We start from the raw sequence: 27,962 nt of genomic DNA on the forward strand, positions 1-27,962 counted from the left end.
GATTGATGGAAGGTAAGTTATCCAAAACTGGTAAGTTGCATGTTGCATGCATATTCCCCACTGGCACACATCAACTGAAATATTTGGCAGGCTTCTTCCATTTCATCGTCTCTGTGTCCTAGAAAAATAGAAGTACTGATTACTGTAACTAACATCCTTTTTACAAAATGGAAGCATTCAGAAAACTACCTGTATGTGAGGCAATTTGATGGATTTCTTACAGTAGTATAGGGCAACAGCTACAGTACATGTATGTGTTGTAACAGCACCATGAACTGCACTCAAAAGTTACAGTAGAGAGCAGTCTAAAGTACATCTACTATACCTGTTTTTCTCCCCGAAAGGTTCTTATGATCAAGGCAACAATGAAGCGACTCAAGTTTGGCTTTACTTGTTGCCCAGCCTCCCTCATAGTCATACCATGGGTAAAGACATGGGCAACTAGAGTGGCACTGCTTGTCTCTTTGGCCTTCCTCTTCCGGCCCACGGTGGAGATGAGGGAGGTAGGAGCCAAGGTTGAGCTGATGGATCGACGGACCGAGGTGGAGTCCTGGTCGCGGAGGTTGGAGGTAGAGACCGGGGATCCACCGACCATGCTGGAGCTGAACACTGGTAGACACCCGTAGAGCTCACCTCACTGAAGGTGGAATGTGGGTGAGTTAGCAGGAGGTGGCGACAGCGTGGTTGAGGAATGGATGATGGGAGGAGGTGGGAGAGGGAGGCTGGGTGGGGGCTCGGGAACAGACTCGGGCTCGGGAACAGACTCTGACATGTCGGCGGCCATTGTGGCTGAAGGCTCAGGCGGTGTGGCGTCGGTGGCCATCGTGGCTGAGGACTCAGGCGGTGAGGCGGCTGTTATCTTTTTCGAGGGCTCAGGCGGTGAGGCGGTGGCCATCTTTGCCGAGGGCTCGACAGGCATGACATGATGACATTCGGGCTTGATAGGCATGACGTGAAGAAGCTCTAGAAGGGTGGTCTCGACGAGACTCTGGAAGGGCGGCCTCGAAGGGACGAGACTCTGGAAGGGTGGTCTCAGTGGGACGAGACTTTGGAAGGGTGGTCTCAGCGGGACAAGACTCTGGAAGGGTGGTCTCGGCAGGACAAGACTCTGGAAGGGTGGTCTCGGCAGGTGCTGGTGATGGTGGTTGTTCTCTGGATTGGGCCGCGACACTCACCAAACACCTGCTGATGGCTTCCCTCCAGTTCAGTCCATCTGTGTTTAGGAGGTCAGTGGCCTGGTGGAAATTTGCCCTGATCCAGAAGAGCAGCTTTAGGGTTTCATCGTCAACTGGGCTAGTGACTGCTCGACGAACAAAGTTCACCACAAAGGAGAAAAATTCTGTTCTCTCTTGAGCAATTGCAACAAATATAGCCCTTCGTCCATATGAGCTGGTCCGATCTTCTGTCACGGGTGGCTGCAGGAAGGCAGACGGAGACGGGGATATATTTTCCAAAACGAAGGTTTAATGTAATTAAACACAAGACAGCAGAACAGGTAGCAACACACTCTAAATGTAACACAGATCAGACCATGACAGACTGAACAGACGGAACTTAAATACAAACACAGATGACACTGATTAACAGAACACAGGTGATACAGAAAACGATGATTGACTAAACAGGTGATACAACTAAACTGATAATGACAGTAACCATAGAAACAACGGGGTGGCGGGAAAAGAACAAAGGAAAACAGGAACCAATCAAAACACAAACTGAAAGTCCAAACATACACTGACACGTGACAAAATAACAATTCTGTCATTTCACCCTCATGTCCTAACAAAAACCGTAAGACTTTAGTTCAACTTCAGAAATGAAGCTTTCTGAATCTGAGCGATTTCTGTCCCACCATAGACAGCTACACAACTACCACTTTGACGCTTCAAAAAGGTCATGAAGAGATCGTAAAACTAATCCTTATGAATCGAGCGGTTTAGTCCGAATTTTCTAAAGAGACACGATCCCTTTATATGATGAACAGATTTAATTTAGATTTAAATCAGATATTTTTTTTTTTGCTTTTATTCACATATAAACATTCATCAGTGCACACATCAGTTGTGGTATACGGAAGCACAAGCATGTTCGCTTGACTTGTGAGAACCAATGAGGTTCATTCTCATGTGTTACGTAGCATGTTTGAGCTTCTACAAGTACCAACAAGGTTTGTTCTCGCACGTCAAGTGGGTACGGTTGAGCTTCAGTTTATGTTTGCTGATCAATGTTTATATGTGAATAAAAGCCTAAATTAATAAATCCGTTCATCATATAAAGTGATTATGTCTCTTCGTAAAATTTTAACTAACTGCTCAATTCATATGGATTAGTTTTATGATCTCTTTATGAAACTTTTAAGCGTCAAAGTGGTAGTTGAGTGGACCGTAAATGGAATGACAGAAACCTCTCAGATATCATTAAAATATCTTCATTTGTGTCCCGAAGATGAACGAAAGTGTTACGGATTTTTAATGAAATGAGGGTAAGTAAATGAATGGCCATCATGCAGTAATAACACCTCAGAATTTTCCATTGTGTGGTCCAACTCCCGCTATCCCAATACAGCTCCAGTTAAAGACAAAGCTTTTCCGTTTAATCTAAAACATCCTGATTATATGACAACCAGCGCTGCTTGGGTGTTGGAGTCAAATAAAATCCTAATTACATTGCTTGCAAGGCCAAGAATGTACAGTTAGCATCAGGGATTCATATAAGTCATTGGCAGGGGCTTAATGAGGGATGTTTGCTGCCACGTATCACATTTTTGGCAGAAAGTAGTCACATCACTCTCCAAGCCAAGCCAGTGGAAATGGCCACTAAAACAATCTCCAGTCGCTTTTATCCTCAGATGACCTGAAATGGAAGGCAAATGAGCCAGTCTTAATACAGTTTCTGTTTTAGTGTTCGGTACCACCAACAGTTTCTGGATACAGAGCTGACCTATTCCTTCCAGTGTAGATGCTTGTCTAGAAGCTGTTTATTCCCTGGCAAATAGAGTGCTGCAGGAATTATGTATTTTTGTAGGCTAAAAGCTGGAAATTAGTTAGCAATTTAGCACAGATTCCATCGTCTTGAAGTTAATTGTTTTTTTGTTTTGGTTAAATGCATGAGGTCTGTGGTTCACACAAGCTCAAGCTATTTTCATGTTTTATTCTGCAACATAAAATACATCAGTAAAACCCCCTTGTGATTTTTTTTTTTTTAAGTTTGTCTTGAAAAAGTCAAGTTAAAAGTTGCTAACATGTGTCTAAATGGGACTTTGCAGAGGTTGTTGGGAACATTAAAGGGTAACTCTCACCAAAATGCAACCTATGGTCTTTTTGTTAATCTACCTGAGGCAACTTTTGCTTAAAAACATAATTAGAATGGAAACGCCACTTTTAAGTTTGACCGTAATTTCGTTTTCGGTCAAATTGCCTTTTGAAGTCGATCTCCGAATGCAACGTAACAGGGAGGAGAGTAAAGATTCTAAAGCTAATAAATTCACAGATAATTTGTTGTTTTGTCGTTAGTGAAAATCAATATTGACCTATAAAAAACAAGAGTCAGAGTCAATTCATTCGCATTCGGAGATCGACCATTTTTGACTGACAAAATGCCGGCGGACACAGCTACAGTAAGTTGTTCAAAATCTTTATTTTTAGTAAACTCAGTGTACACAAACAATATTCTCAATGCTCGAGTTCATGTAGAGCCCCTGGTGATACTTCGAGCAAAGTTTCATGTTGTGTCGAGCCTTCTTAGTGTTTTAAAAATAGCTATTTTTGATGCTATCATAGAAGTGCCCCAAGCACTCCCATTCAAAAGGCAATTTGACCGAAAATGAAAATACGGTCAGACTTAAAAGTGGCGTTTCCATTCCAATTATGCTTTTAAACGAAAGTTTGCATCGGGTAGATTAACAAAAAGACCCTAGGTTGCATTTTGGCGAGAGTTACCCTTTAAACGTCATAACACCGAAAGAGTAAACTTATGTACTCACTAGTTCGCTTTTACAGCCTTATGTCATAATTATGATTTACAAAAGCATGATTTTTTTTTTTTCTTAAAAAGTGGAAATCGGCTTCTATATCAACCTGCATCTTGTGGTCTTGTGGATGAGTCACCTGAAAAATGCATTGAAACGTATTGGAGCAATGTAAGTTGTAGCCAAAGTCATGTATTTCCCATGAGTCTGGGTGTCAGAGACACGTAGCTTGTTTCATTTACAGTCTGTGTGTGTGGCTTTCAGAGGCACCACAGAGGTCCTAAAAGAAGCCCTAAAGGAGACTTTCATCACCCTGTGATACATTTAACTTTGAGTTCCATCAGCAGCATTGTTACTTAATTTGATTTGATCAAAATGTCACAACTGGTACAGAGAGGAGACGCTAATCCTGTTAAACAATGAGTGCAGAGGACATTTCCATCTCTCACAGTCTTCTCGAGGTGTCCCATGAGATAAATCCAACAAAACCTCATTTTGGGGACATCCACATTTGCACAAATGATTTTACAAATGCAGAACGTTTTTTGGGGGGGTTAGGGTGTTGGTTAGGGTTATTTATAACTGTATAAACAAACAAAAGAAGTCAATGGCATGTCTTTACTTGTGATAAATGTGACAATGTGTTTCTGTGATACAAAATGTATTGTAAGGCCTGCCCAATTGTCCCAATGATGGTTTCCAATATAGTGGGCGAAGGAGTACTGCGCGTTCTGTCTTTTCAGTGTGGCAAAGTAATTGAATTCCAATTAAACTTTTATCTGACTCCATTTTATCGTGACCTCAAATTTAGGTTGGAATGACGATTGGTTATTGACTATTTGTATAATAGTTTATCTAGACACTTGATTATTCTATTGAACTCTTTTCACTCGCGGATCCCACAATCACAAATTCGCCAGTCTTGGTCACTGGACAGAGGTACCTTAGATGCCTTATGGCCGTTTTCATTTTTGGTCTATCTAAAGGTACTTTATTTAGTCCCCATAGATCTGTATACACTTGAATTAAAGTAACACTATCTCTAGTCAGAAGTCATGGCTACTATTACAGGTATAAGCCGACCAATATTAATTCTCTGATAGTATCTTTGGTTTGGTCATGCCATGGTTTCCCACGTACACTTAGCTAGAGTAATATTACAATAAACAGAGGTAAGGCTATTTAGGTTGGTCGAGCAACATTCTGTAGTCCTAATGCCGAGTGTCGGAGGACATTATGTACGGATCTTACTACAAATTGCGCCCTGAACCCGTTGCAACATTTGCTTAAATACACAGACCAAGATAGTGAGACATGAACTTGCAATAAGAATTTGCATTAATCAAGTCTCCAGAGCTGGGTAGTTTACACCTTTTGAGGACAAAAAGTAATTTGCATGAGACCGTGGCAGAGGATCCACCCTCCTCTGTAAGCAAGATATCTCTAAACTCTTAAATACTTTATTACCTTTTGGTTGACTTCTGTGGTAATGAGACCTTTGTACCAGTTGTATTAAGAAATTTCAAATGCTACAAAACATGTATAGTGTTGTATAATAATTGTTATCATTAAACCATATAGATTTTTGGGTGAATTTCAGATGGTTTCAGCATGTGGAGAGAAGAGATGGGGGAAGAGGGAGTGAATGGAAAGAAATGTAAATCAAGACAATACTGAGGTGATTGGCTCAGTGTGATTGTGTCTCAGGTGTGGATGCTAAATTAGCAAGAGAGAGTTCAAAAATGTTAATTTCCAGAAAAGTCCTTTGTTTTCTCAGTGAGTAGCCATTTCTCAGTCTAGACAGTTTGACTCCAGTCTTACGGTATAAACGTTCAAAACATTCCAAGATTTTTCTGGGCACATACAGTATAGCTTGATTTTTGAAGATATGTGTGGCAGAAATAATTTAATCACATCTGATCTCATAATTTTTCATAGTTGCATTCACTATGATGCATTCAGTTCTTATTAACACACAAAAAAGAATTACACTCGTAGAAGAATACAGTGGGGAGAACAAGTATTTGATACACTGCCGATTTTGCAGGTTTTCAATGATCATTTTGGGGCGTCAATGATCATGAGGAAGGTGAGGGATCAGCCCAGAACTACACGGCAGGACCTGGTCAATGACCTGAAGAGAGCTGGGACCACAGTCTCAAAGAAAACCATTAGTAACACACTACGCCGTCATGGATTAAAACCCTGCAGCGCACGCAAGGTCCCCCTGCTCAAGCCAGCGCATGTCCAGGCCCGTCTGAAGTTTGCCAATGACCATCTGGATGATCCAGAGGAGGAATGGGAGAAGGTCATGTGGTCTGATGAGACAAAAATAGAGCTTTTTGGTCTAAACTCCACTCGCCGTGTTTGGAGGAAGAAGAAGGATGAGTACAACCCCAAGAACACTATCCCAACCGTGAAGCATGGAGGTCGAAACATCATTCTTTGGGGATGCTTTTCTGCAAAGGGGACAGGAGGACTGCACCATATTGAGGGGAGGATGGATGGGGCCATGTATTGCGAGATCTTGGCCAACAACCTCCTTCCCTCAGTAAGAGCATTGAAGATGGGTCGTGGCTGGGTCTTCCAGCATGACAATGACCCGAAACACACAGCCAGGGCAACTAAGGAGTGGCTCTGTAAGAAGCATCTCAAGGTCCTGGAGTGGCCTAGCCAGTCTCCAGACCTGAACCCAATAGAAAGTCTATGGAGGGAGCTGAAAGTCTGTATTGCCCAGCGACAGCCCCAAAACCTGAAGGATTTGGAGAAGATCTGTATGGAGGATTGGGCCAAAATCCCTGCTGCAGTGTGTGCAAACCTGGTCAAGAACTACAGGAAACGTATGATCTCTGTAATTGCAAACAAAAGTTTCTGTACCAAATATTAAGTTCTGCTTTTCTGATGTATCAAATACTTATGTCATGCAATAAAATGCAAATTAATTACTTAAAAATCATACAATGTGATTTTCTGCATTTTTGTTCACTCGCAGTTGAAGAGTACCTATGATAAAAAATTACAGACTTCTACATGCTTTGTAAGTGGGAAAACCTGCAAAATCGGCAGTGTATCAAATACTTGTTCTCCCCACTGTATATGTGCATATAAATATGGAAAAGAGGTAGATTTCTGAAACAGAGCTTGTGCACTCACAGAGATACTCACACAGTATGCAGATTTTATATTCCATAAACAGAAACACAACACTCATAGTAAATGCAAACACACAATGCACATCTGAAATAACTCAGTAGTAGAACAATTTTTCCAACACTTTATGGATGTAATCTTACATGTATAAAGTTGTTTTTGCCTCTGGCCTGCTCTCCAATGCTGTGATGTGATGTTTGTACAGTTTGTAGAAATCAAACCGAACAAAACTAATCATGTAAAATAGAGTAAAGGTGTTTACTACGAGTAAAGGCGTGCTAATTCCAAACATAGCCAAGGAATCATTGCTGATCAGGATGAAGTCTGAGAGCTTGTTTAAAGTCTGAGAGCTTGCGGTGCAGCGTGGTCATTCATACAGTTACCGAGCAGCAATTCTGAAATGATTTTCAAGTTATTTTCTGGGTCTTGCTGGTTTTCTTGGATTTTTGGTGCAGGTCACAGGCTAACATGCTCATTCTAGGAATATACAGTGGGGTCAACAGTAAAAAATTAAAAAAATCATATGTAAATCTTGGATTCAAAATCCATTTTAAACCTGTCGCTAGTTGCATAAACTCCATAGACTGTCTTACTGTCATGGTCAGTGACTGTAATGAAGGGCAAGACAAAGGAGATACTCCAAATAAATCTTTAATCCAAGAATCAAAATAATAACCAGGGGCCAGTTATTCAGAAGCAATCTGATCGTATTTCGGCTATTGGATTGTATCAAATCTTTAAAATGGGTTGTTGAAAAGAAAAAAAGGATTCTGAAATCAGATTAAATCACAAAATCCAATCTTAGTTTTTACTAAAAAAAAATAAAAAAAAAACTGGTCAAAAAATATATTTGTATCATGTAATATACAGACATTTTTTTATTTTTTTATTCTTGATTAATTTTACTGTTAAAGATAAAAGTAGACATTAGGATACATTTAAGCCTTTCGGTAGCCTACAGTAAAGGAAAAAATGATTTTGGTGCCATAAAATAATCCCCAAACAGCTGTAATTATCAAATAAAAATATTATATTTAATTTAAAGTGTTTTTTATTTTTTTATCACTGTTTGTAAACTACATTGGCACAATCATAAGAAATGAACCAGTCCTTTGTGAGCAAACGCAAAGTTTATCAGGTGAACGCTATGCAAAACTTTTCTGAGAGAACGCAAAAGCATTGAAATACCCTTTAAATGTAAGTAGCTGAACTTCGAGTTCTTTTATTGAAATGGAAGCCCTGTCAGTGATGGCAAGACACTTATGGGAGGACAGAGCCTTCCTCCTTGATGCTCCGCTGTGGCCACGGTCATCAAGAGATTCCAGGAGGCAAAGAAACAGACTGCAACCTTTCAGAAATTTAATTTATAAATAAATGTTTTATTATTTATGTAGTTTTAGCAAACTACACCTGCTTCTCTACGGAGCCCTCAGGAAATCGATTAGTCAACCCTGTCGCCTATGGCGCTTCGGGGCACAACAATTTCTAACAAACCCAAACCTCGAAATCCGCCCATCAATACAGTGGTTGTGGGGGGTTCGCTCTCCATAGAGAGGCCTGTAGAAACAATGATTCGGTTAAACCCTGCCGTGAATTCGCTTCAGGACACCAAATCTGCTCTTCTAAATACATTGAGTGATAGCCTTGAGAGGCTGGTTCCTCTAGTCAATTTTCTGCACGCCTGGGAAGCACTACCGAATATATCTCAGTGGGTGGTGCGCACTGTCCACAAAGGGTATAGACTCCAGTTTGGATCTTGCCCACCGAATTTCAAGGGTATCTTGGAAACAGTGGTGGGCCCCTAACAGGTTATGGAGCAAGAAGTTCAGTCTCTTCTGAAGGCCATAGATCTCAATCCTCCCCAGAGAGAAACACCGGGTTCTACAGTTCACAACTTTTTTAGTTCCAAAAAAGGATGGAGGGTTACACGCCATTATAGATCTTTGTCAGCTGAAACAGTCTCTGAGGAGATTCAAGTTCAAGATGCTGACGATCCCTCTTATCACAAGAGAAAATCAGAAAATCATACTCCGAAGACTTATAGGTTCAAGACGTTAACACTCAATGCTATCATGTCTCAAATTCAATCTGAGGATTGATTTGTCACAACAGATCTAAAGGATGCCTATTTTCATGTTGAGATTCTGCCACAACACATAAAGTCCCTTCACTTTCAGGAGCGAAGTGTACCAATATCGAGTACTTTCCTTCAGCCTAGCCTTATCAACCCAAACATTCACTAAGAGCATGGATGCTGCTATGGCTTCTCTGCGACTCCAGGGCATTCGTATACTTAAAGGATAACTGCCGCCAAAATGCAACCTAGGGTCTTTTTGTTAATCTACCCGAGGCAAACTTTAGTTTAAAAGCATAATTAGGCGCTTGGTTTGGAACACACCAGCTTATTTAAAACCTTAAGCCTAACATATTGTAATGTGTGTTGCGTTTTGGAATATTGTCTTGGCAACTAATTAATGAGACTGAAATGAGAAACACCAGGGCAGGAGCTGTGTAATGAGAGATGGGGGTGGAAAAAAGGTTTAAATGGAGCGCAAATGCCGACAGACGGGGGCTTGGTTCCGGTTACATTGTAAGAGGAAACAGGACGGCGAGAACTCACCTTTTTGGGAGGGGGGTGTCGTTCACGGTTGGTTAGGGCCGCCGGCGATGAAGATAGATAGATAGCGGGTGTGGGGAGAGAGTATATAGGGTCGTGTCGTCACTACTATGCTGATGCTATTGAATTGCAAGAGCGTACAAGAGCGTACTAAGTGCATGTGGACTACTCCCACTATTGGGAGGGGCAACGTCGCCATGGGCAAGTTAAGTGGTTTTTAAAGGGCCCCTATTATGTATTTTTGAAAATGACCTTGCATGTAGTGTGTAACATAGCTCTAAGTGAATGAAAACATCCTGCAAAGTTTTAAATCTGAAAGTGCACCGTATATAAAGTTATTGTCTTTCAAAAGTAAGAGTCGACTCTGAGTCAATGAAATTAATTGTTTTTCAAACGAGTCATAAGCCGTTTCGTTGTGACGTCAAGACGAAACATTAGCATATTGTCCGCCCACTTATTGCGCGCGCAGGCACCAGGGAAAACTTGAACCTCAAACCAGCAGCTGATTCCTGTGGACACTGGATAGCATTATGTCGAGAAGACGGCGCTGTGCTCTATAATGTGAAGGTAAAGCCAGTTTTTTTTTTTCACTGCCCAATGACGAGCATGTAAAGAAGCAGTGGTTAAAGTTAATCTTTACCACAATATCACAGCAGTATAATCCTAAACTTTTGCTGCGTTCCCTTTGTTTTACTGACGACTTCTTCTCAAATCTCGGAGTTCAATGCAGGATTTGCAAACCGCTTGCTCTTGAAAGATGGTGTTCAAAATACTTCATTGCGAGTTTTATATTGTGTAGGTCTCCTGCTTACTGGCTGACTCGCATTATTACTGTCTAACTGAAATACTTCTGCTAATCAGTTGTGGGCCACAATTACCTAAAACTGTGTCTATTAATGCAGATTGTATGTCGTTCTCTCTAGTTTGAGTAAAGATTAAGCATGGAGCAAGATTTGTTTTACCAGTGTTTAAATGTTACATCAGTCATTCACGCTAGAGCTCGGCTAATGTATTGCATAACTTACATGGACTGTTATTGATACAGTTTCCACGTGTTCACCGCAATATATTAGAAAAATACTCGGTAAATAAATTAGTACAAGTAAAATAAAAGGTTGATGGACATGCACTTGTTAATGCTGATGCTGAGGAATTACAGCTGCAACATCTCATGTAACATTACCTCAAAATGAGTAACGTTAGTGTATCACTGAGAATCGTCCTGCTCAAGTTGTCCTTGCGATGGATGTTCGGGTTGAATAACTAGTTCTTCCAATGAATGTTTCATCATCGGACCCGCGCTCGCATTGATATGGTAAAATTGACGTCATTGTTCGTTACTGTGTTTAGTTTACAGTGTAGGAAGCCTTAGGACCAGGGGCCCGTTCTTCGTACGTCGCTAACTCAGTTAGCTGGATTTGATTGTTGAGGATTTGGCATGATCTTGGATTGTTCGGTTCTTTCGATGCTCATCCTGGACTTGCTGTCATAGCAACAGGTCCGTAAGCTTAAACCTGCTCGGGAGCAGGCTTATTTCATGTTAACAGGATTAGACTGCGGATTTATAAGCGGAGCTGATACGGGAAGTCCAGCGCAGCGCGATAGTGCACTTTCTGAGATATATATTTTTTCTCGTGACTCGTGAGATTGTCGTTTACATTATTAATTTGTTGGAAACGCACATTTATTTTCGACTTGTCGGAGTCGGCCTTTAACTACAGCACAAACTGTTTGCATTGCCCTAAGATTATTTGCGAGTGGCTCTTTCCTTTACACTATTGGAGATGCGGAGAACTTGATGGAAAGTGCTGTCTGTCGTGTCATTCGGAGTTTACCTGGCGCTTTTAGGTTTAAAAAACAGTTTTAGGGTTTTTTTTGTGGCATTTCCAAGCCACTTAAGACCCAATGTTGTAAAGCATTTTTTTTTTTTGCTATCATAATTTTTTATGAAGATCATGCAATCATGACCATGCCGATTACAGTAGCCCTGTATGTCACTCAGGCTTCACTAACGTGATTGGTAGACTATAGGCTATAGCCTGCCATCAAGGCCTCAATGAAGGGGATTATGTGAACAGAAAGGGGGTTCACAATGTAAATGTGCAGCCCAGTTACTATTGTGATTCTTAATATTCCAGATTAGTAATATTATATAAAAAAAAAAAAAAAAAAAAGGCAGTTGACTAAAATCTTCCATATCACAAATGTGAAAGCAAAATGGCCAGGATCTGTGCATGACTTAAGCATTTTCAGAGATTCACATTTATGCACATTATTTGAAAGTGGTAAGAAAAGTTCCACAATTAAATATCAAGCTCACTGTATTACATACACTTATGCTGATCCTAACAGAACTGCATTTTCTCATAGGTGATTATGACATGTTCCTGCCTGCAGACAGGTGTTTTATGACCCCATTCCCTGACCCAAACCAGTTACAATGCAGCTCCACAAGGGCACACAATGAAATGAACTTTGGCTAACTAAAGGGAAGATTTCAGTGTCTGAAAAGTCTGAGGGTTGCACACCTTGTTGCATGTGCCATATTACACAACATTGCCAAAAAAACACACTTTTCATTAAATGTTTAATAAAAGACAAATATGCTTAGTTCCTTGAGTTTTATTTCAATTGTGCTTTGTAAAGAAAAGCCAGTGGTCAAGTGCCTGCAACAAGAGATATTAGACACATGCCTCAGGCAACAAATAAAAAGGAAAAGTTGGCTATACACTGCCCACCTGTAGGCCTATGTCTCCTCTGTCTGTGCAGACTCTTCTGTAGGCCTTTCTGTAGATGTGGAATCCTGCAACTTATATTGCAGCCATAAAGCATACAAGTATATATTAAGTAAAGTTATTTATGCACTTGCAGGTAGGCTAGTTCCTCCATATGACAGTTATCTGAGAGGGTTTATTCACTGTCCAGTGCAATGGAAACAAATGGACATTACAAAGTCTTATACTTTATTTATTTTGGAAAGTTAGAAAATGTCCACTTACTGCACATATTTCAGCCACCACTTTCTTGGGAACAGATACAAGTGTTCATATTTTTACATTAACATAAGTTTATCAGTTTTCACTTTCACAAGTCAAAGCAATTCATCACTCAAGATTTAACAGTTGAAATGACTATACGGCCTTAATTTAATGCAGCAAAAAATATTTTACAGTGTAGGCTACTAAGATCTTTCCTTTTCTTTTCTCAGCCTTTTTCTTGGTTGCTTTTATAATCAGACAACCATTTATTTAACAGTGCCTTTTAAAAAAGAGACTATATAACTAAAAATTACCATTATGTAGAATATTTTTGTACTTCACTTTTATTTGCTCCCATGTTCTAGTGTGGTGACTCTGACATTACAATGAACAAAGTAATTATGCAATTATTAAAATACAAACATTTTGGCTAATAAGTGATAAAAACATCTGACATGGCCACTTCTAACGGATTTAAATTGTCTGCTACTTTTTGCCAGCCCTCTCTCCTGGCTTTTGCAGACTTTGAGGTGTTCCCTGGCGTTTTAATTAAACATTAAAATTCCGAATAAACTTTGACTATTAGTTCTTGCTCTGCTGAGGAGAAAAACTGTGCGCACTCTTTGGCCACGCCCACGCTGAGCAGCCAATAGCAGCGTTGCTGATCAATGTTTCTACTATCGATACATATCCCCTTTTAACCAGCGCATGAACGCGCAATTATCTCAGATGACTCAATCCAGCTATACTAATCATATCCGGCAAGTGTGTTCGAAGAACCGAGTTAGCCAGATCATGATTAGCACGATGATATCATCTTGGATGTAGGGCTGGGTATCGTTCAAAAAATTTCGATACCAATACCGATACCAATACCTTGATTTCGATACCGGTTCCTGAACGATACTTTTTTCGATACCAATTTTATGAAATCCATTTTAACAAGATTACATAATACATTACCTCAGAAAAACTTTGGTTTTATTTTTTCAGTTTGACTCATGCTCCTTAGTCAGTGCACAAAGGAACAAAAAAAGCACAAAGGAACAAAATATTCCTTATACATATACATAAGGTACAAAATATTTTTTTTATAAAGAGCTCATGCTCACCAAAGCTGAATTTATTTCATCAAAAATACAGTAAAACTTGTAATATTGTGGAATAGTATTACAATTTAAAATCTTATTTGAATATATTTCAAAATGTAATTTATTCATGTGTTGTCAAAGCTGAAATATGAAAACAGTTTTTGGAAGGTCATTTTTGATCACTTTAATGCATGCTTACTGAAAAAAAATTCTGACCAACACGTTTTTGAACGACAGTGTACATTCAGTAGGTCATTATTGCAATATAAACACAGTCAGAGTGATCAACAAGGTATCTCTTCATTTACCAGTCGAAGACGCAGCAACTTTCTGCTCTTATGTTTACTCCGTGCACTGTCAAGGGCTTCATCATATCTGTCGCGGTACCGTCTTTGCAGCCATTATTTTACCACAAATACTGCATCGCGCGCTGTTGGCATCGAGCCTGGAGAAATGTAGCCACACTTTTGATCGACTTTTCCACATCTTTAGGGTATTGTGAGTGTGTGTGCTTGCGTGTCATTGAGTATGTGCGCGAGTTTGTGTGTGTGTGCTCGCGTCCATAGGCTCGCGTCTCATGAGAATGTGCGTGGACAGTTTGTGTGCGCGCGCGCGTCTCATAAGAGTATGTGCGGAGACTTCCGCGCGTCTCGTGTGTGTAGAGTTTGCGTGTATGTGCGTGAGCGAATTTAGGCGTGTCGTTGTGCATTTCATATGTATTTGTTTGAGCACTGACGTTGACGAGTTAACCCCTTAGGTATCGAAATCTGGTACCGAAAAACAAGTCATTTTTCGATACTCGATAGTATCGAGGCAATTCGGTCGGTACCTAAAAAGTATCGAACTCGGTACCCAGCCCTACTTGGATGTCTCATTTGATCTCGGATGTTTTAAGCAACGTACAAAGAACGGGCCCCAGGACACGCAGAGCTGACGTTGTTATGGCAATGGGAGTTTTTGTTTTTGACGCGCTGTACACGGTAAACCAATCACAACAGACTGAGCTGTCTGGCCAATCCGAGCAGAGTATCTCTTGGAAAGGAGGGATTTAGAGAGATTGATTCATTTGACGAGTCGTTTGAGAATCATTGAAAATCTGGTGATGTGCAAATGTATATTATGAGTAAATGAAACAGTTTTTTTTACCTTTGATGCATGTAAACCTGTTGTAGGAGACTCCAAAACAACATTAGGAAACTTTAAAATAGCATTTAAGGGGCCCTTTAAGACTGTTTCTATGTTTTTATTTTAAACTGATGCATTAAAGGGATAGTTCACTTTGAAATTAATTTTTGATATGTTTTAGCTTACCTCAAGGGCATCCAAGATGTAGGTGTCTTTGTTTCCGCAGTAGTTTCAATTTTGATATTTTTAGGTCAAACCGTTCTTGTCTGTCAGTCATATAATGCAGGTCTATGGTCACTGTCTCAAAACACAAGCACAGAGTCCAAATTAAAACAATTCCCCACGTCCAAATGAAACAATTCCCCATCATAAGTACACATTGATGGCCTAAGACACGAAACGAGCGGTTTGTGTGAGAAAACGAACAGTATTTATATCGTTGTTATCTCTTGAAAACAGCACACGTCCAAATGATCTGACGGCGCGGGCGGGTATACTGCCGCACTAAGGCAAAAGGTCGTAACTTCAATTTTTGGCGAAAATGAGTTATTGTAATTTTTAGGACAATAAACATAAGTTTTATCATGTAGACAAACATCAAGTTTCAATTCGATTGTTTTTTGGGTGGAATAAGATTATGTTTTTGCCGTAACTTCAAAAAGCCAAGGGGAAACTACGGTAGAAGCCCGTAACGTCAGTTACGGCTTTATGCCTTCGTTTCTCGCTGCTCCTGAACACTCGAATGAAGTTACGGGTGCGCTGCCGTGAAGTTACGGCACTCTGCCTTCTAACCGACCATCAAAGTATTGCCGCGCTGGAGTTACAGGGTTATGATGTAGCAATTAAATCACCTCAGACACACACGTCAATTTTTCACAGTGATTACTTTTGTTAGGTTTGAAGAATGGCATACTCGCGGGGGAAAATGATGGTGGAGATGGCTTTGAATCTTTAACATCCAATAAGAGCTAGCGGTAGCCTTAAGCTAGCGATACTACTTCACAAACTAGACACAAACACTTTTCGAGCCATAATCAACAATTTATCCAGTAACAAGCGCTGAATAGAGCAGGCTTGTATGATATCTTAATTCACAGCCCGTAATACAAAGCTACATGTACAACTGAAATAAAATATGCTTCTAGCTAGCTCTCGCCTGCCAATGACAGTCCACTGACTGAAAACTACGCGAGTTGGTTGGTTGGAGCCGCAATGACACCCATTAAACACCAGCAACAGGAATAATTTAGAGCCTACCTTTTGTTGAACCTTGGTTAAAATCCATGTCAAACAACCGACGAGAAGGCAAATCCATTACATCCACCACGAGTTTTTAAAACTTGCTACCGGCTCTAAAACTGAAGTGTGTGTGTGTGTGTGTGTGTGTGTGCGCGCGTGCGTGCGTGCGTGCATGCGTGAGAAAGAGAGAGAGAGAGAGGCGCGGACGCGATCCCACTGTTCGATCGCGCCCGCACCTCTCTCTCTCTCTCTCTCTCTCTCTCACACACACACACACACACACACACACTCTTCAGTTTTAGAGTCAGTTTTTTTTTTTTTTTAAACCTTTGAATGTTCCACATCTTTTATACTTTAGTGATGTTAATCAACTTTGTTTTATGAAATTCATGTTAATTAAAACCATTCATACTTTTCCAACTATTCTCACTACTTTAACTTCTTGTTGATACATGTAAAGCCATTTTTTATCATAGTGAGTCCAATTTTAATATTGCTTACATTTTAAGCATAACATTGGCTATAAAATAGAAGTTAAGGTCTTTTGCCTTGGTATGACCAATTGTCATTTTGTGGGCAATGCTAAGGCAGAATACAGTAACTTCCGAAAAAGGGTCAAAGGTCAAATTTGAGTTCAACATTTTTTTGTAGATGGGTTAATAAAGGTATACACTACAACATGTGAAAATTACAATATTATACCTATAACTCAATTGCCAGGACATTAAGATAACTTTAAAGTCATTTTTCTCAGTTTCACACTCTGGTGAGTTAAGGTCTTTTGTCTTAGTAGGGCAGTATAGATATATACATAGATGTCGCCTTGGCTACGGTTTCGTTCCAATGAACTGCAGTAGCGAAGGCGACATCTAGTGTATACATCTATACCCGCCAGCGGGTGGGTATAGATATATACACTAGATGTCGCTTGGCTATGGTTTCGTTCCAATGAACTGCAGTAGCCAAGGCGACATCTATGTATATATCTATACCCGCCCGCGCCGTCAGATCATTTGGACGTGTGCTGTTTTCAAGAGATAACAACGATATAAATACTGTTCGTTTTCTCACACAAACCGCTCGTTTCGTGTCTTAGGCCATCAATGTGTACTTATGATGGGGAATTGTTTAATTTGGACGATGGGGAATTGTTTTAATTTGGACTCTGTGCTTGTGTTTTGAGCCAGTGACCATCGACATGCATTATATGACTGACAGACAAGAACGGTTTGACCTAAAAATATCAAAATTGAAACTACTGCGGAAACAAAGACACCTACATCTTGGATGCCCTTGAGGTAAGCTAAAACATATAAAAAATTAATTTCAAAGTGAACTATCCCTTTAAATAAAGTTGTGCTTCTTAAAAATAGAGCGTGATAGTAAGGGTGGATGGAACTGAAATCGGGAGGGTTTAGGGAACAGCCATAGGTACCATTTTGCACGTGCATGAGGTTGAGGTTTTAAAGGGGTCATATAATGCCATTTTTGTACAAGCTAATATGATTCTTTAGGGTCTAAATTAAAAGTTTGTAATATACTTTAATTAAAAATTCTCATTGGTATTGTAAGAAAACACTCATTTTACCTGGTCAAAAACAGCTCTGTTTTCAGCACGCCGTTTAAGTGCATGTGTCTTTAAATGATAATGAGCTTTGCTCACCCCGCCCCTCTGTTCTGTGGGGCGTTTTGACAACACACGTGGAGTGTTGCCTTGACAACAGTTGAGGGTATATTTTGAAGAATGGCAGCGGGAGTCTCTGAGGACACTGTGCAACCGTATCGGACCCGGAACAAGATGACGGCCCCGAAGAAGTTCGACAATTAAGGCTCGAACAGGACGTTTCTGAATGGTTGGTTAACGTAATGTCACTTTGATCTATCTTTGTGTGTACTGGCAGGGTAGAGTAGTGAGATACGAACGCTATGTGTTTACTGATGTATACGTTAGTTCACTGACAGATTGATACAGCTAATGGTCATGAAAAAAAAAATTCCGGTAAATGTAGGGTTGTCAGTGATGCGTAACGTTAACAGTAGTTGAAGGACACCTAAGAATTTTGTATTACCATTCATCTTCATGCAGTTATAACTGTTTTTTTTTACATTACTTCTTAATCAGTAACAGACACCGTTATAAACCATCTACAAAAGTAAGCTTAGTGTAGTATTACCACGTTAACTTTAACACCTGCGTAAGTTACACAGTTTGTAATAACACAATAACCATAACGCGTTGTTCATTATAAACGTGGGATTATGAATTATATTGAGAACATCGTACATAGAAAACATGCCGTAATGTACCCTGAGTGTAACCCTTAGCCGCATTCATCGTGAAGTGTGCTAGCGATTTGCAAAGATTAATATAAAGATTAATATAAAGGTTAATAAAACGTTACACTCACTTCTTCTGGAGGTGCAGCAGGAACACAAATAGTTGGTACCGATCCTTTTTTCAGGAGCAGCTTCTTAGCAAAACCAGCTTTATACTGACCCTCGTTTGTAAAGCAGTCTGGTGTGTGAAATGATTCGCGCAAACATGAAAGCATTGCTGTAGATCGTGGGGAATATTCCCTTCGAAAACAAAACTCAGCCACTGCGTCTTCAGCGGTTTGGATTTAGGAACATCAAAATGACTGCTGTGTTCCTTATTACACCCAAGAACAGAACACCACAATCGCTTAGACGCCATTCTGCTCCAGTGTATCAACAATGCTGACTATGATGACAGCTAGCTCACGAGCGAGGGCAGGTCTGTGTTGAAACGCTGCTGTCAATCAACAATTGTGGGAGGGGCGTCCGACCGTGTGACGTCACACGGTCGAACGGCTTGATTTGAGACAGGGGAAAACATATAAGAAGATTTAAAAAAAAACACTGGATGGATTTTTATCATTTTATGATGGTTGTGTACAGGCACTGCCAACACACATTTCAGTACAATCAACTTGTAAAAGTGCATGTACCATTATATGACCCCTTTAAATGAGTTAAGTGCCACTTTCTGTACGTTAATTGATTTTGGGGGTGTTTGTCACCAATGAAATGAGTGAGTGAATTCACGTAGTGCTCTGTGTAGTTCTACGGCTTTCCAGGTTGTGTTTAGCCTGTCCTTGTAGTGCCCTCTGTTAATAAAGCTACATATTTTGATTGAAGTTGTGGTGGTGTGTTGTCTTCAGGTGTCAGACCATACTGGCTTAAATAATTAAAGGTGGTGGCAGCAGCCTATTAAGAAAAAGATATTACTATATTTATACTAAAAGCTAAACAAATTTTTTTTTGATTTGGGGGCCTTTAAGCTGCTGTTTACATAAACAATCACTGTAGTGTAATAGAAATTTGAGACTGGAAGTCTGGGTCTGGGACTTTTTTCCATCTTCCACAATCAAAACAAAGAAATGTAGCTAATAAATAAAGCATTCACTGGAATTTAGCCAAAAATGAGACCATTTTACCAATCACACTAGGACAATTTCAATACCAAACATGAACACGAACCCACACCGAACATTAGGGCCTATATGACATAAACGTAAAGTGAACTTTTGTTGACCTGAGCAACTGAAGAGGAGAAGGAGAGAGCGACAGGCATGTCTGCAGTTTTTGCCCAGTGGAATGTGAAAGCATTGTAGGTTGGTCTTTTCCTGTTAGTGTTCTGCTGTTGGCATGAGAACATTTCCATGTGACATCTAGCACAGGTTTCACAATTTTGAATATATTTGCTAATGTAATAAAAATATTCCTAAAACAACTTTTAGTAGGCTAGTTCTCCACATGGAATCCTGTTTCCACCGGCACGGAATAAAAAGTAATTGCTACTTTTTATCTCAATTATGACTTTTCCCCATCGCCATTTCTAGTTCATATTTCGCAATTCGCACTTTATTTCTCTCAGTTGCACATTTACATCTCTCAATTGTGACGTCCCCCCTCAGAAGTCCGAGCAATAAACTCGGAATTGCGAGTTCCAAAGTCTGAAATGTGCGATATACAAGGCCGGACTTACCATTGGGCTTGACTGGGCTCAAGCCCATGGGCCCCGCCCAATAGGGGGCCCCGCCCGTTTACGTTTGATTTTTTCAATAATATGTCAGTCATTTAATTTTTCATTTAAAGTTTGTTGATTGGTCTAGCATTGTTACCTGGCCCGGCTGCCCTGCAATGAAAAAAATGTAATTTAATTAGCTAAATTAAATGTCAGTCATCTTGAGGTTTTACGCTCACATGAGGTGGTTTTTCAGGCAATTCGAAAAAGGAATATTTCGCAAAACTGCAATGGAAACAGTTTTTGCGCATTTACAGTCACCACAGTTAGAAGACGCGGTGTGTTTGAGGTCCATGTATAGCTACGCAAATAATAAGAATTTTATATTATTAAATTATAACATTTAATAGGCTATATTTAGAAGACGCTTTTATGCAAGAAAGGAACAAAGCTAAATGTGTGGAGCGCGCACTGCATGGCACGGAGGCGCGGCCGCGAACACTTGCATTTTCCTATCAACAGTGGAAACAACTTAAAATACTCTATCATTTCTGGTCATACAGAAAATAATAATACATTATTCCCAACTACTTTTATTTGTGTAAACTCACAATAACAAGAAAACGTTTTGTAAAATAAAAGAAAACAATCAGACGCACTTTCATGATCTCCGTAAACTGGAGCACGACAACTGAAACAAAATATAGCCTATGTAGGCTAAAGCTTGAAATGTCCACTTTAAAACGAACAAATTCGAATCGAAAGCTAATACCTTCTGATTAATCCGTATGAAATGTGCATTTCTCTCTAAAAGCGCATCTGCTTAGCGGAGATGGAGATGTGATTTTAGCCAAAGCAATAGTTTATTAATAATATTATGGCTCTTCTCATTCAGCACTGCGGGAAAAACATAAATTCCAGGTTCTAATTTGGCCTTTGAAAACCAGTAAAATCGACATGTTTTCCATATTAATTTGTGGATATTTTAAATGTTTTATAAAGGGGCAAAAAGTCATAAACAAAAATCTGAAAATTCGTCGATATTTACTTTTTTGCGCAGCAGTTGGTGTAGCCAGTTCAAATTAAAATGTTGGTGTTCAACTTTGCGTTTTAAAAAGACAACAACCGTTCATTTTTCGTTTTTCAATTACGGGTTAAAAAAGGAAAAACGAATGGACACAAAAGTAGCCTACATGGATCGTTTGGACAGAATACGAGACAGAGTTCTTTATTAAATTCATAAAAGAAACAATAATTAGCCTATAGGAATTCTGGATTCTAAATCTCAAAGAAATGCCACGATCAAAACATATGTTTTCCAGGTAAATAAGTGTTTTATTCTCATTCTGACCAAGACATTTCTGCATTGCAATAAACTTATGATCACTTTGAACTTTTTTAATCATTATTTATTTATTGGAAAATAACTTTTTCAAGCTTCAATCGGTGGTCATATAAATAAATTATTACGTTTTTTAACATGTAACACTGTCTATGGTACCAGTCACCTTTTGAATAGCTTTGCACTTCAAATAACGTTTGGATCGATTATATTGTTATGCCACCAGATGACGACAAATGACTTTTAAAAAACATTTGTCATTGAATCGTTCATTCAGGAGATTCGTTCAAAAATGCTGATTCATCTATTGAAACAAGTGCATTTGATTGAGGAATTGAATCATTCATTCAAACCCAAGTTTTTTTTTTTTTTTTTTTTTTTTATAATTCAGATTAATTAAACATTTTTAATAGACTTCAGTAATTAACATAAATTATGTTATTTTGTTTAGTTGTTTGTTCAGAATCGTGATCTCTATTTTTATTCTCAGTTTATCCAGAATTGTGTAGCTCTAATACAAAGCTTGTGTATGTATCATTTTGTTCTATTTAAAGTAATGTATAGAAGGTAGGGCCCGAAAGTGACTCAAGCCCAGGGGCCCCCACCACCCTAAGTCCTGCCCTGGCGATATAAATTTGCAATTGAGAGGTAACCCCCCCACCCCCAAAACTTCCATTCCTAACGATTCTAGTACAATTTTCTTCAGATGTTTGTGAGGGTTACAGGGGTTCAGTGGTCTTGGCAGCCACAGAGCGGCGCAGGAGTGTGTGTGTGTGTGTGTGTGTGTGTGTGCGCGCGCGGGGCGGCTCCAGTTTCAAACACAGCGCCCATCTTTAACACAACACAACCGGACAGACTCCGTCCCGTAGCGAGATACCGCTGCTCTTGTAAGTTATGCTCTTCAAAACTCATTATTCTCCGTGAATGGTTGTGAATACCGCTGCTGTGTTTGATTTAATCATGTTGTGGATAGGCTACATTGTGACTAACGCTTTTGTTAGAATGAAACAATGTCGCGCGCATCATCTTATATTAAAGCCGCCTGTAGGCTATATCGTTGTCTTAATTCCGTTTCCGCACTTCGTTTGCTCTGTTTTGTAAACTTTTCTCGTAGTTCGTCACGCCAGCAGCCTGTTGCTTCATCGGTGCACTGTACGAAAAGCGGATTTTATTCCCGACAGGCCTGAGGACACAAAGAGATCAGCGCGATCTGCGAGTAACGGGACATACTGCAATGTCTCAAAGCAGGCACTTTTATGTACCGAAGCTGGATTTTTGCTATATGAGGTGCACAATAAAGCTATTATTACTTTCAAAAGCTACTTTTGAAATGACCTTGTCCCAGATCCAAATTAGTAGGCTATTCTTAAAACATGGAAATTCATAATAAAATATTACATTTTGAAAAAGACTAAACAATGAGCTAAATGAACAAAGCATTTAAATGATTCAACTATTTTAGATCTATTTTTACACAAACTACACCTGTCCCTTGAATTGTGACATCATTTCCAGGACCAGCAACAATTTGCCCCTAAATTTAGTGTACTTGGTTACCATGGAGACAACTGTTTCAGTGACAAACATGAGATGAAATATAAACCATGAAGAAAATCACTTGTGAGCAGTTTTGGTTAGTGTTATAAACAATGAAGCTGCATCTTATTCGAATTGTGCAAAAAAACAAACAAAAAAACACAATTATACTACATGTAACATGTAACAAGTATACTGTCAAAGTGTTTCCAAAAGTCCAGGGCCAAAAAAACATAAAATTAACCAAAATGTTTCGAACATCTGCTGTGAGAACACTGTCTTATGCAGAAAACATGCCAACTACATATGTGTAACTTCAAATAGTGATATCTCATTCATTGCTTTATCACCCTGTAATTGCAGGGTAAATAGGCCTACTACTTTTTACTATTTTAGCTTTGATCTGTTTTTGAAATTTTTCAGAAATTGCACATGCATCGGTTTGAAATGGCTGTTTGTATTGGTCCTGGCTGCATGTTGTCTTACTCTAAACTGTCATGGGACTATGTGTAGGAAGGAAAAGACTTTATCTCCTTCAGCTTCTTGTTGTAGATGTTGTCGTCACCGTTAATTAAAACTGTTGGGAAGCGCCACATAAGAGGTTAATCCTCACGTAAGAGCATTAGTCCATATGAAGACAGCAGCGAGGCTAATGTATAGAGGGCGGATAAGGTTTGCAGTGTTAATACTATGCTTATGCAGTGGTTTTCACAGGGTTTTGTTTTTTTAAATATCTATTGAATCAGTAATACAAAGGGTGAAACATATAGTAGACGATGTTTACCTTTGTTGCAAATTAACTTGTATTTAACAGAGGCTGGCTTGTTTTTTATTTATTTACACTGCTGTTCAAAAGGTTTTGGTCGGTAAGATTATTTTTATGTTTTTGAAAGAAGTCTCTTATGCTCACCAAGGCTGCATTTATTTGATCAGAAATACAGTAAAAACAGTGACATTTTATTACAATTTAAAATAACTGTTTTCTGTTTGAATACATTGCACAATGTAATTTATTCCTATGATCATTACTTCAATATTCAGTGTCACATGATCCTTCAGAAATCATTCTATGCTGATTTGCTGCTCAAGAAACAGTTATTATTCTCAATGTCAAAAACATTTGTGATGCTTCATATTTTTGATGAATAGAAAGTTCTAAAGAACTGCATTTATTTGAAATAAAAATCTTTTGTAACAATGAAAAAATCTTTACTGTGATTGCTGCTACCATATCAGAAACAGCCAAGCATCAAGATAGCAGCGCCTTGTCAACACAAAACGCTACAGACACTGTCCAGACTGCTGATAGGGCAAGTATTTTTTTTTATCTCTGGCCAACCACTTAGCCGATGGCAAATAACGTATGTTGGGCTGTTTTACCTCAGCATTGGTAAATCTTGTCTACCTCCCATTGTATGATAAAAACTCACATTAGTGTGTGCTTAAACCCACAATGCAGCTATTCACTCTAGTCATGTCGCTTACAAGCGTCTCTTAGGAAACCAGACCCAGCCTCTGTGTCCCATTGTCATGGGAACCACGAGGCGGTCAGATGAAAGCTTGTCTGCCCGCGAGTCACCTGACCTGTCTGAGATTTAAGACTAGTGCTGTAATATGCAGGTATATGAATATGAACTGGTGCACTGTTCATTTACGACAAAAGGGAGAACTAATTCTGTTTGCATTAGGGTTTTCTTTTTGAGAATTAAATTATTTTATTCCTGTAAAGCCTGACATATGAAACAATAATAGTGGTTTTTTTTTTTTTTTTTTTTTTTATGGAATAGTTTATTAAACATACAAAGGAAAATCAAAATAAAGTGTGCATATGTGTTATGTTTTGTATCATATTTGATACGTCAGGCTTTTATGGCTCATATAGTATGATATAGTGAGAATATAAAGTTCACACTCGAGGAGGGAAAAAAACCCACTTAATTTTAATCAGAGGCCCAAAATGAGCAAAAATATGTACATTTGGTGCAGATGCTGATATTTATTCTATATGAACAAAAAGTAAGATGAAATTCTGATAACTTGTATAGGCTAAATCAGTGAGATTTAACAGACTACTTACAAAAAAATTATATAAATATCAGTTGTCACTGCTAATAATATGTCTTAGTAAGATGACATTTAAATGCTTAGTTTTATGATCTAAGCTCTGTAGTTTACAAAAATAATGCAATGCAATACAATGATGATTGGGAGATGAACAAATACAAGTTTCTCAAAAACCTGATGGATCATATTTGATACTTTATTTTTTCACACCAAAAAAAAATGGTGTATGGATAATCAATAAACCTACGTTTTTTAGTCCTTTAAATGTTCATCTTGTAATATTACTAACAATATACAAGTAATTCTTACGTTTACTTTATAAAAATCAGTAGGCCTAAATATTTCACTGCAAAAAGACGTTTTACAATTATACTAAAAGGCCTTTTACTTACTAAAAATGTATGAACTGTCAATCAGGCAACAGCAGGCATAGTAGATAGTGTGCAACAGGTTTTTCAGCAAAGTTGATATTTGATAATGTTGATCATTTAGATGCCTTAGAAATTAATGTATCAACCATGATGTAGTAGATGCAATAAATTAATAGAGGCAGACAAAAAATTTGTGTTGTAAGTCAAGTGCACTTGAAGCTAAATGTGAATTTTTGTTGATTTCAGGCATAACTTGAAACCCAGGTAATGAGGGAAGACATTAGAGAGAGGAACGAAGTCACAGGATGATCGAAACAATGGGTAAGTTCATTTATTTTTGGTCATAACATTTCTGTGGAAATATGGCCTCTGATGTCTTATTGTACTGTGCAGGATTGTGGGTAATTGGTTGTGAACAGGAGGGCATTTGTGCTCCTCTGTAGAATGAGACGGCGTGACACATCAGTCTCAGCAACAGCAACAGTCTCTCTGGGTTTCTGAAACTCAAACTGCATATTGCATTTAAAATCCCTATTATTGCAGATTAATTTTTATTTGTGGTAGAAAAGTTTAATATTATTACACTAAAAGATACATGAACGGAAATATTAACGAGGGGCTTTCTAGGTTTGAAAAACATTAGGGGCTGGGGGTGGGTAATAAGATAACATGATTCGATACAGAGAATAATGTAGCCTATATTGTAGGCTTATATGCAGGGGGCAGACTGGTTAAAAAATTCAGCCCTGACACTGTAGCCACACCAGCCCACATTACCCCACATACACGCGCATTCAAATGTGAGGTAGATAGGTGGGTTCGGGGGCGAGAAAATTTGGATTTATCAGGACCTACATATGTGCATTTTAAGGTGTTTGAAGAACCCCCAAAAATTGGATAACAATAGCTTTAAAAGCATGTCAGTGGGCAGTAGCATAAATTATTTGTCAAGCAGAAAACAGTTTCTTAAACATGAGAATGAGGATAAATGTTGATTTTTTTTTTTTATGACACAAGGCAGTTTTGATGACTTTGCAATATTGATAAAATGTTAGAATATTAATAATGAAAAATTAGTAGGGCTACGCCAAAATGTGTAACATTTATGTAGCCTACAAAGGAATACAAAAGCCCCGACATAGAGTTTTGACGCAGCTTTAATCTCCCTTTTGGTTATTTCAATACTTAATTGACGACAGAACACAACGTTACATGCTCGTAGTTTCTTTTGCGTGATACAGGGCACATTTGCGCGTGATATTGAAGAGTGCGTGCCGCGAGCTCACGGCTGACACGGGCGATTCTAGGATTTTTTCAACTGGGGGGCACAAGAGGGGCCACAATTAATACAGAGGGGCCAATCTTATGTTGTGTTTATATGTAAAACTGTAGATATCTAAAACATTTAAAGTTCAGTAAGCTTTAAAATCCGCAGTAAACAGTGATACCTTATTTTCTTTTAATGGCATTTATTCAATGCTGTAAATAAGAACTGTCAAATTCAATTTGTATTAACTTTTCACTTTTCTTAAGTGAAAAACTGTAATAAATAAAAGAATCCAATCTGTGAATAGAGTACAACTCACAAAAATAATAAAACTCAACATTAGGTTATATAAACTTTACACAAATCCTCATAACCTTATATGCTTGGGCAAAAATAAATAAATAGAACAGCCTTATTTATACAAATGCAGAAGTATATTATTCATATAATTAACACAATTAATTAATATAACTTTAATAATTAAATACAAAAATAATAAATTTGCAATGCAGCGTTTGCAGTAAATTTGCATTGGCGAATAGACAAAATCTAAATATGCCAAGACTAATTAGCCTTGTGCATATATGATTGGATACTATCATATATCCATACTTTCTGTTAGATAGCTACTTTTTCAAAAGGGTATAGTTTAACTACATGCAAATTATATGAATCTTATAAAAACAGTTTAGAATAGCTTAATTAGTCCAGTGTTATTTATTTTAGTATTATTTATTTATATATAGGCTATTATACATTTTAGTAATAAAAAAAAGTTTACAGAATAAACTTCTGTGAATTCTATCTTCATAGAAAACATATACATTACACACTTAATTTGAGACTCATATTGTTCACTTAGCTTGACACAAAATTCAAGAAATTCAAGAAACCAGATTGTGCCACACAATATTGCAAAACTGCAAGATATTTGAAGAAAAGCACCATCTATTTTATGTTTCAGACAGCAAAAAAACTCAACATCAAATATCTTCATAATCTCTAGATATTATGAGAAATTATCCATAAGAGGTTACATACCATGTCCGGGTTGCAAATTGTGCATACACCAACATTCTTTTTATGAATATGGTCCATTTCGAAGTGTTTAAATCCAAACAAACAATATTCGTAGATTCTCCTCTACTCCTGTATTGTTTTGTGCTTGCACAGGGTCATGCATCACGTAGACTCTGAATCTGAACTGTTTCAGTTCACTGTTCA

The 27,962-nt window shown here is 38.6% G+C and overlaps 2 protein-coding genes across 12 annotated transcripts in view; one reads left to right on the forward strand and one right to left on the reverse strand.

Annotated features, from left to right (window-relative positions):
• Nucleotides 1–780: 780 nt before the first annotated feature.
• On the reverse strand, nt 781–27,874 carry LOC311288552 (uncharacterized protein). The gene is made up of 2 exons (XM_084406025.1): nt 27,780–27,874; nt 781–1,415 (listed from the first exon to the last, which is right to left on the reverse strand). The coding sequence occupies exons 1-2, from the start codon at nt 27,834–27,836 to the stop codon at nt 873–875; spliced, it is 600 nt and encodes a 199-aa protein (XP_084262151.1). The 5' UTR covers nt 27,837–27,874; the 3' UTR covers nt 781–872.
• mpdz (multiple PDZ domain crumbs cell polarity complex component) overlaps nt 22,251–27,962 on the forward strand; it is a 110,871-nt gene continuing 105,159 nt past the window's right edge. For 5 of the 11 annotated variants that reach the window (XM_084406009.1, XM_084406016.1, XM_084406015.1 and 2 more), the window contains exons 1-2: nt 22,258–22,387; nt 25,718–25,792. In XM_084406009.1, coding sequence (XP_084262135.1) covers nt 25,777–25,792 — 16 coding nt within the window. In that variant the 5' untranslated portion in view covers nt 22,258–22,387; nt 25,718–25,776. Of the gene's footprint in view, nt 22,388–25,717; nt 25,793–27,962 lie in introns of all 11 variants that reach the window. The other 6 variants (XM_084406017.1, XM_084406019.1, XM_084406011.1 and 3 more) reach the window with 2 other exon arrangements.

The sequence above is a fragment of the Rutilus rutilus genome, assembly GCF_951802725.1.
Source record: "Rutilus rutilus genome assembly, chromosome: 3".
Lineage (NCBI taxonomy): Eukaryota > Metazoa > Chordata > Actinopteri > Cypriniformes > Leuciscidae > Rutilus > Rutilus rutilus.

Coding starts and splice junctions, on each gene's coding strand:
- LOC311288552 (XM_084406025.1), bottom strand. CDS start 27,836: ATGGACCATATTCATAAAAAGAATGTTGGTGTATGCACAATTTGCAAC. Junction 1,416..27,779: donor CAATTTGCAACCCGGACATG/GTATGTAACCTC, acceptor GCCTTCCTGCAG/CCACCCGTGACAGAAGATCG.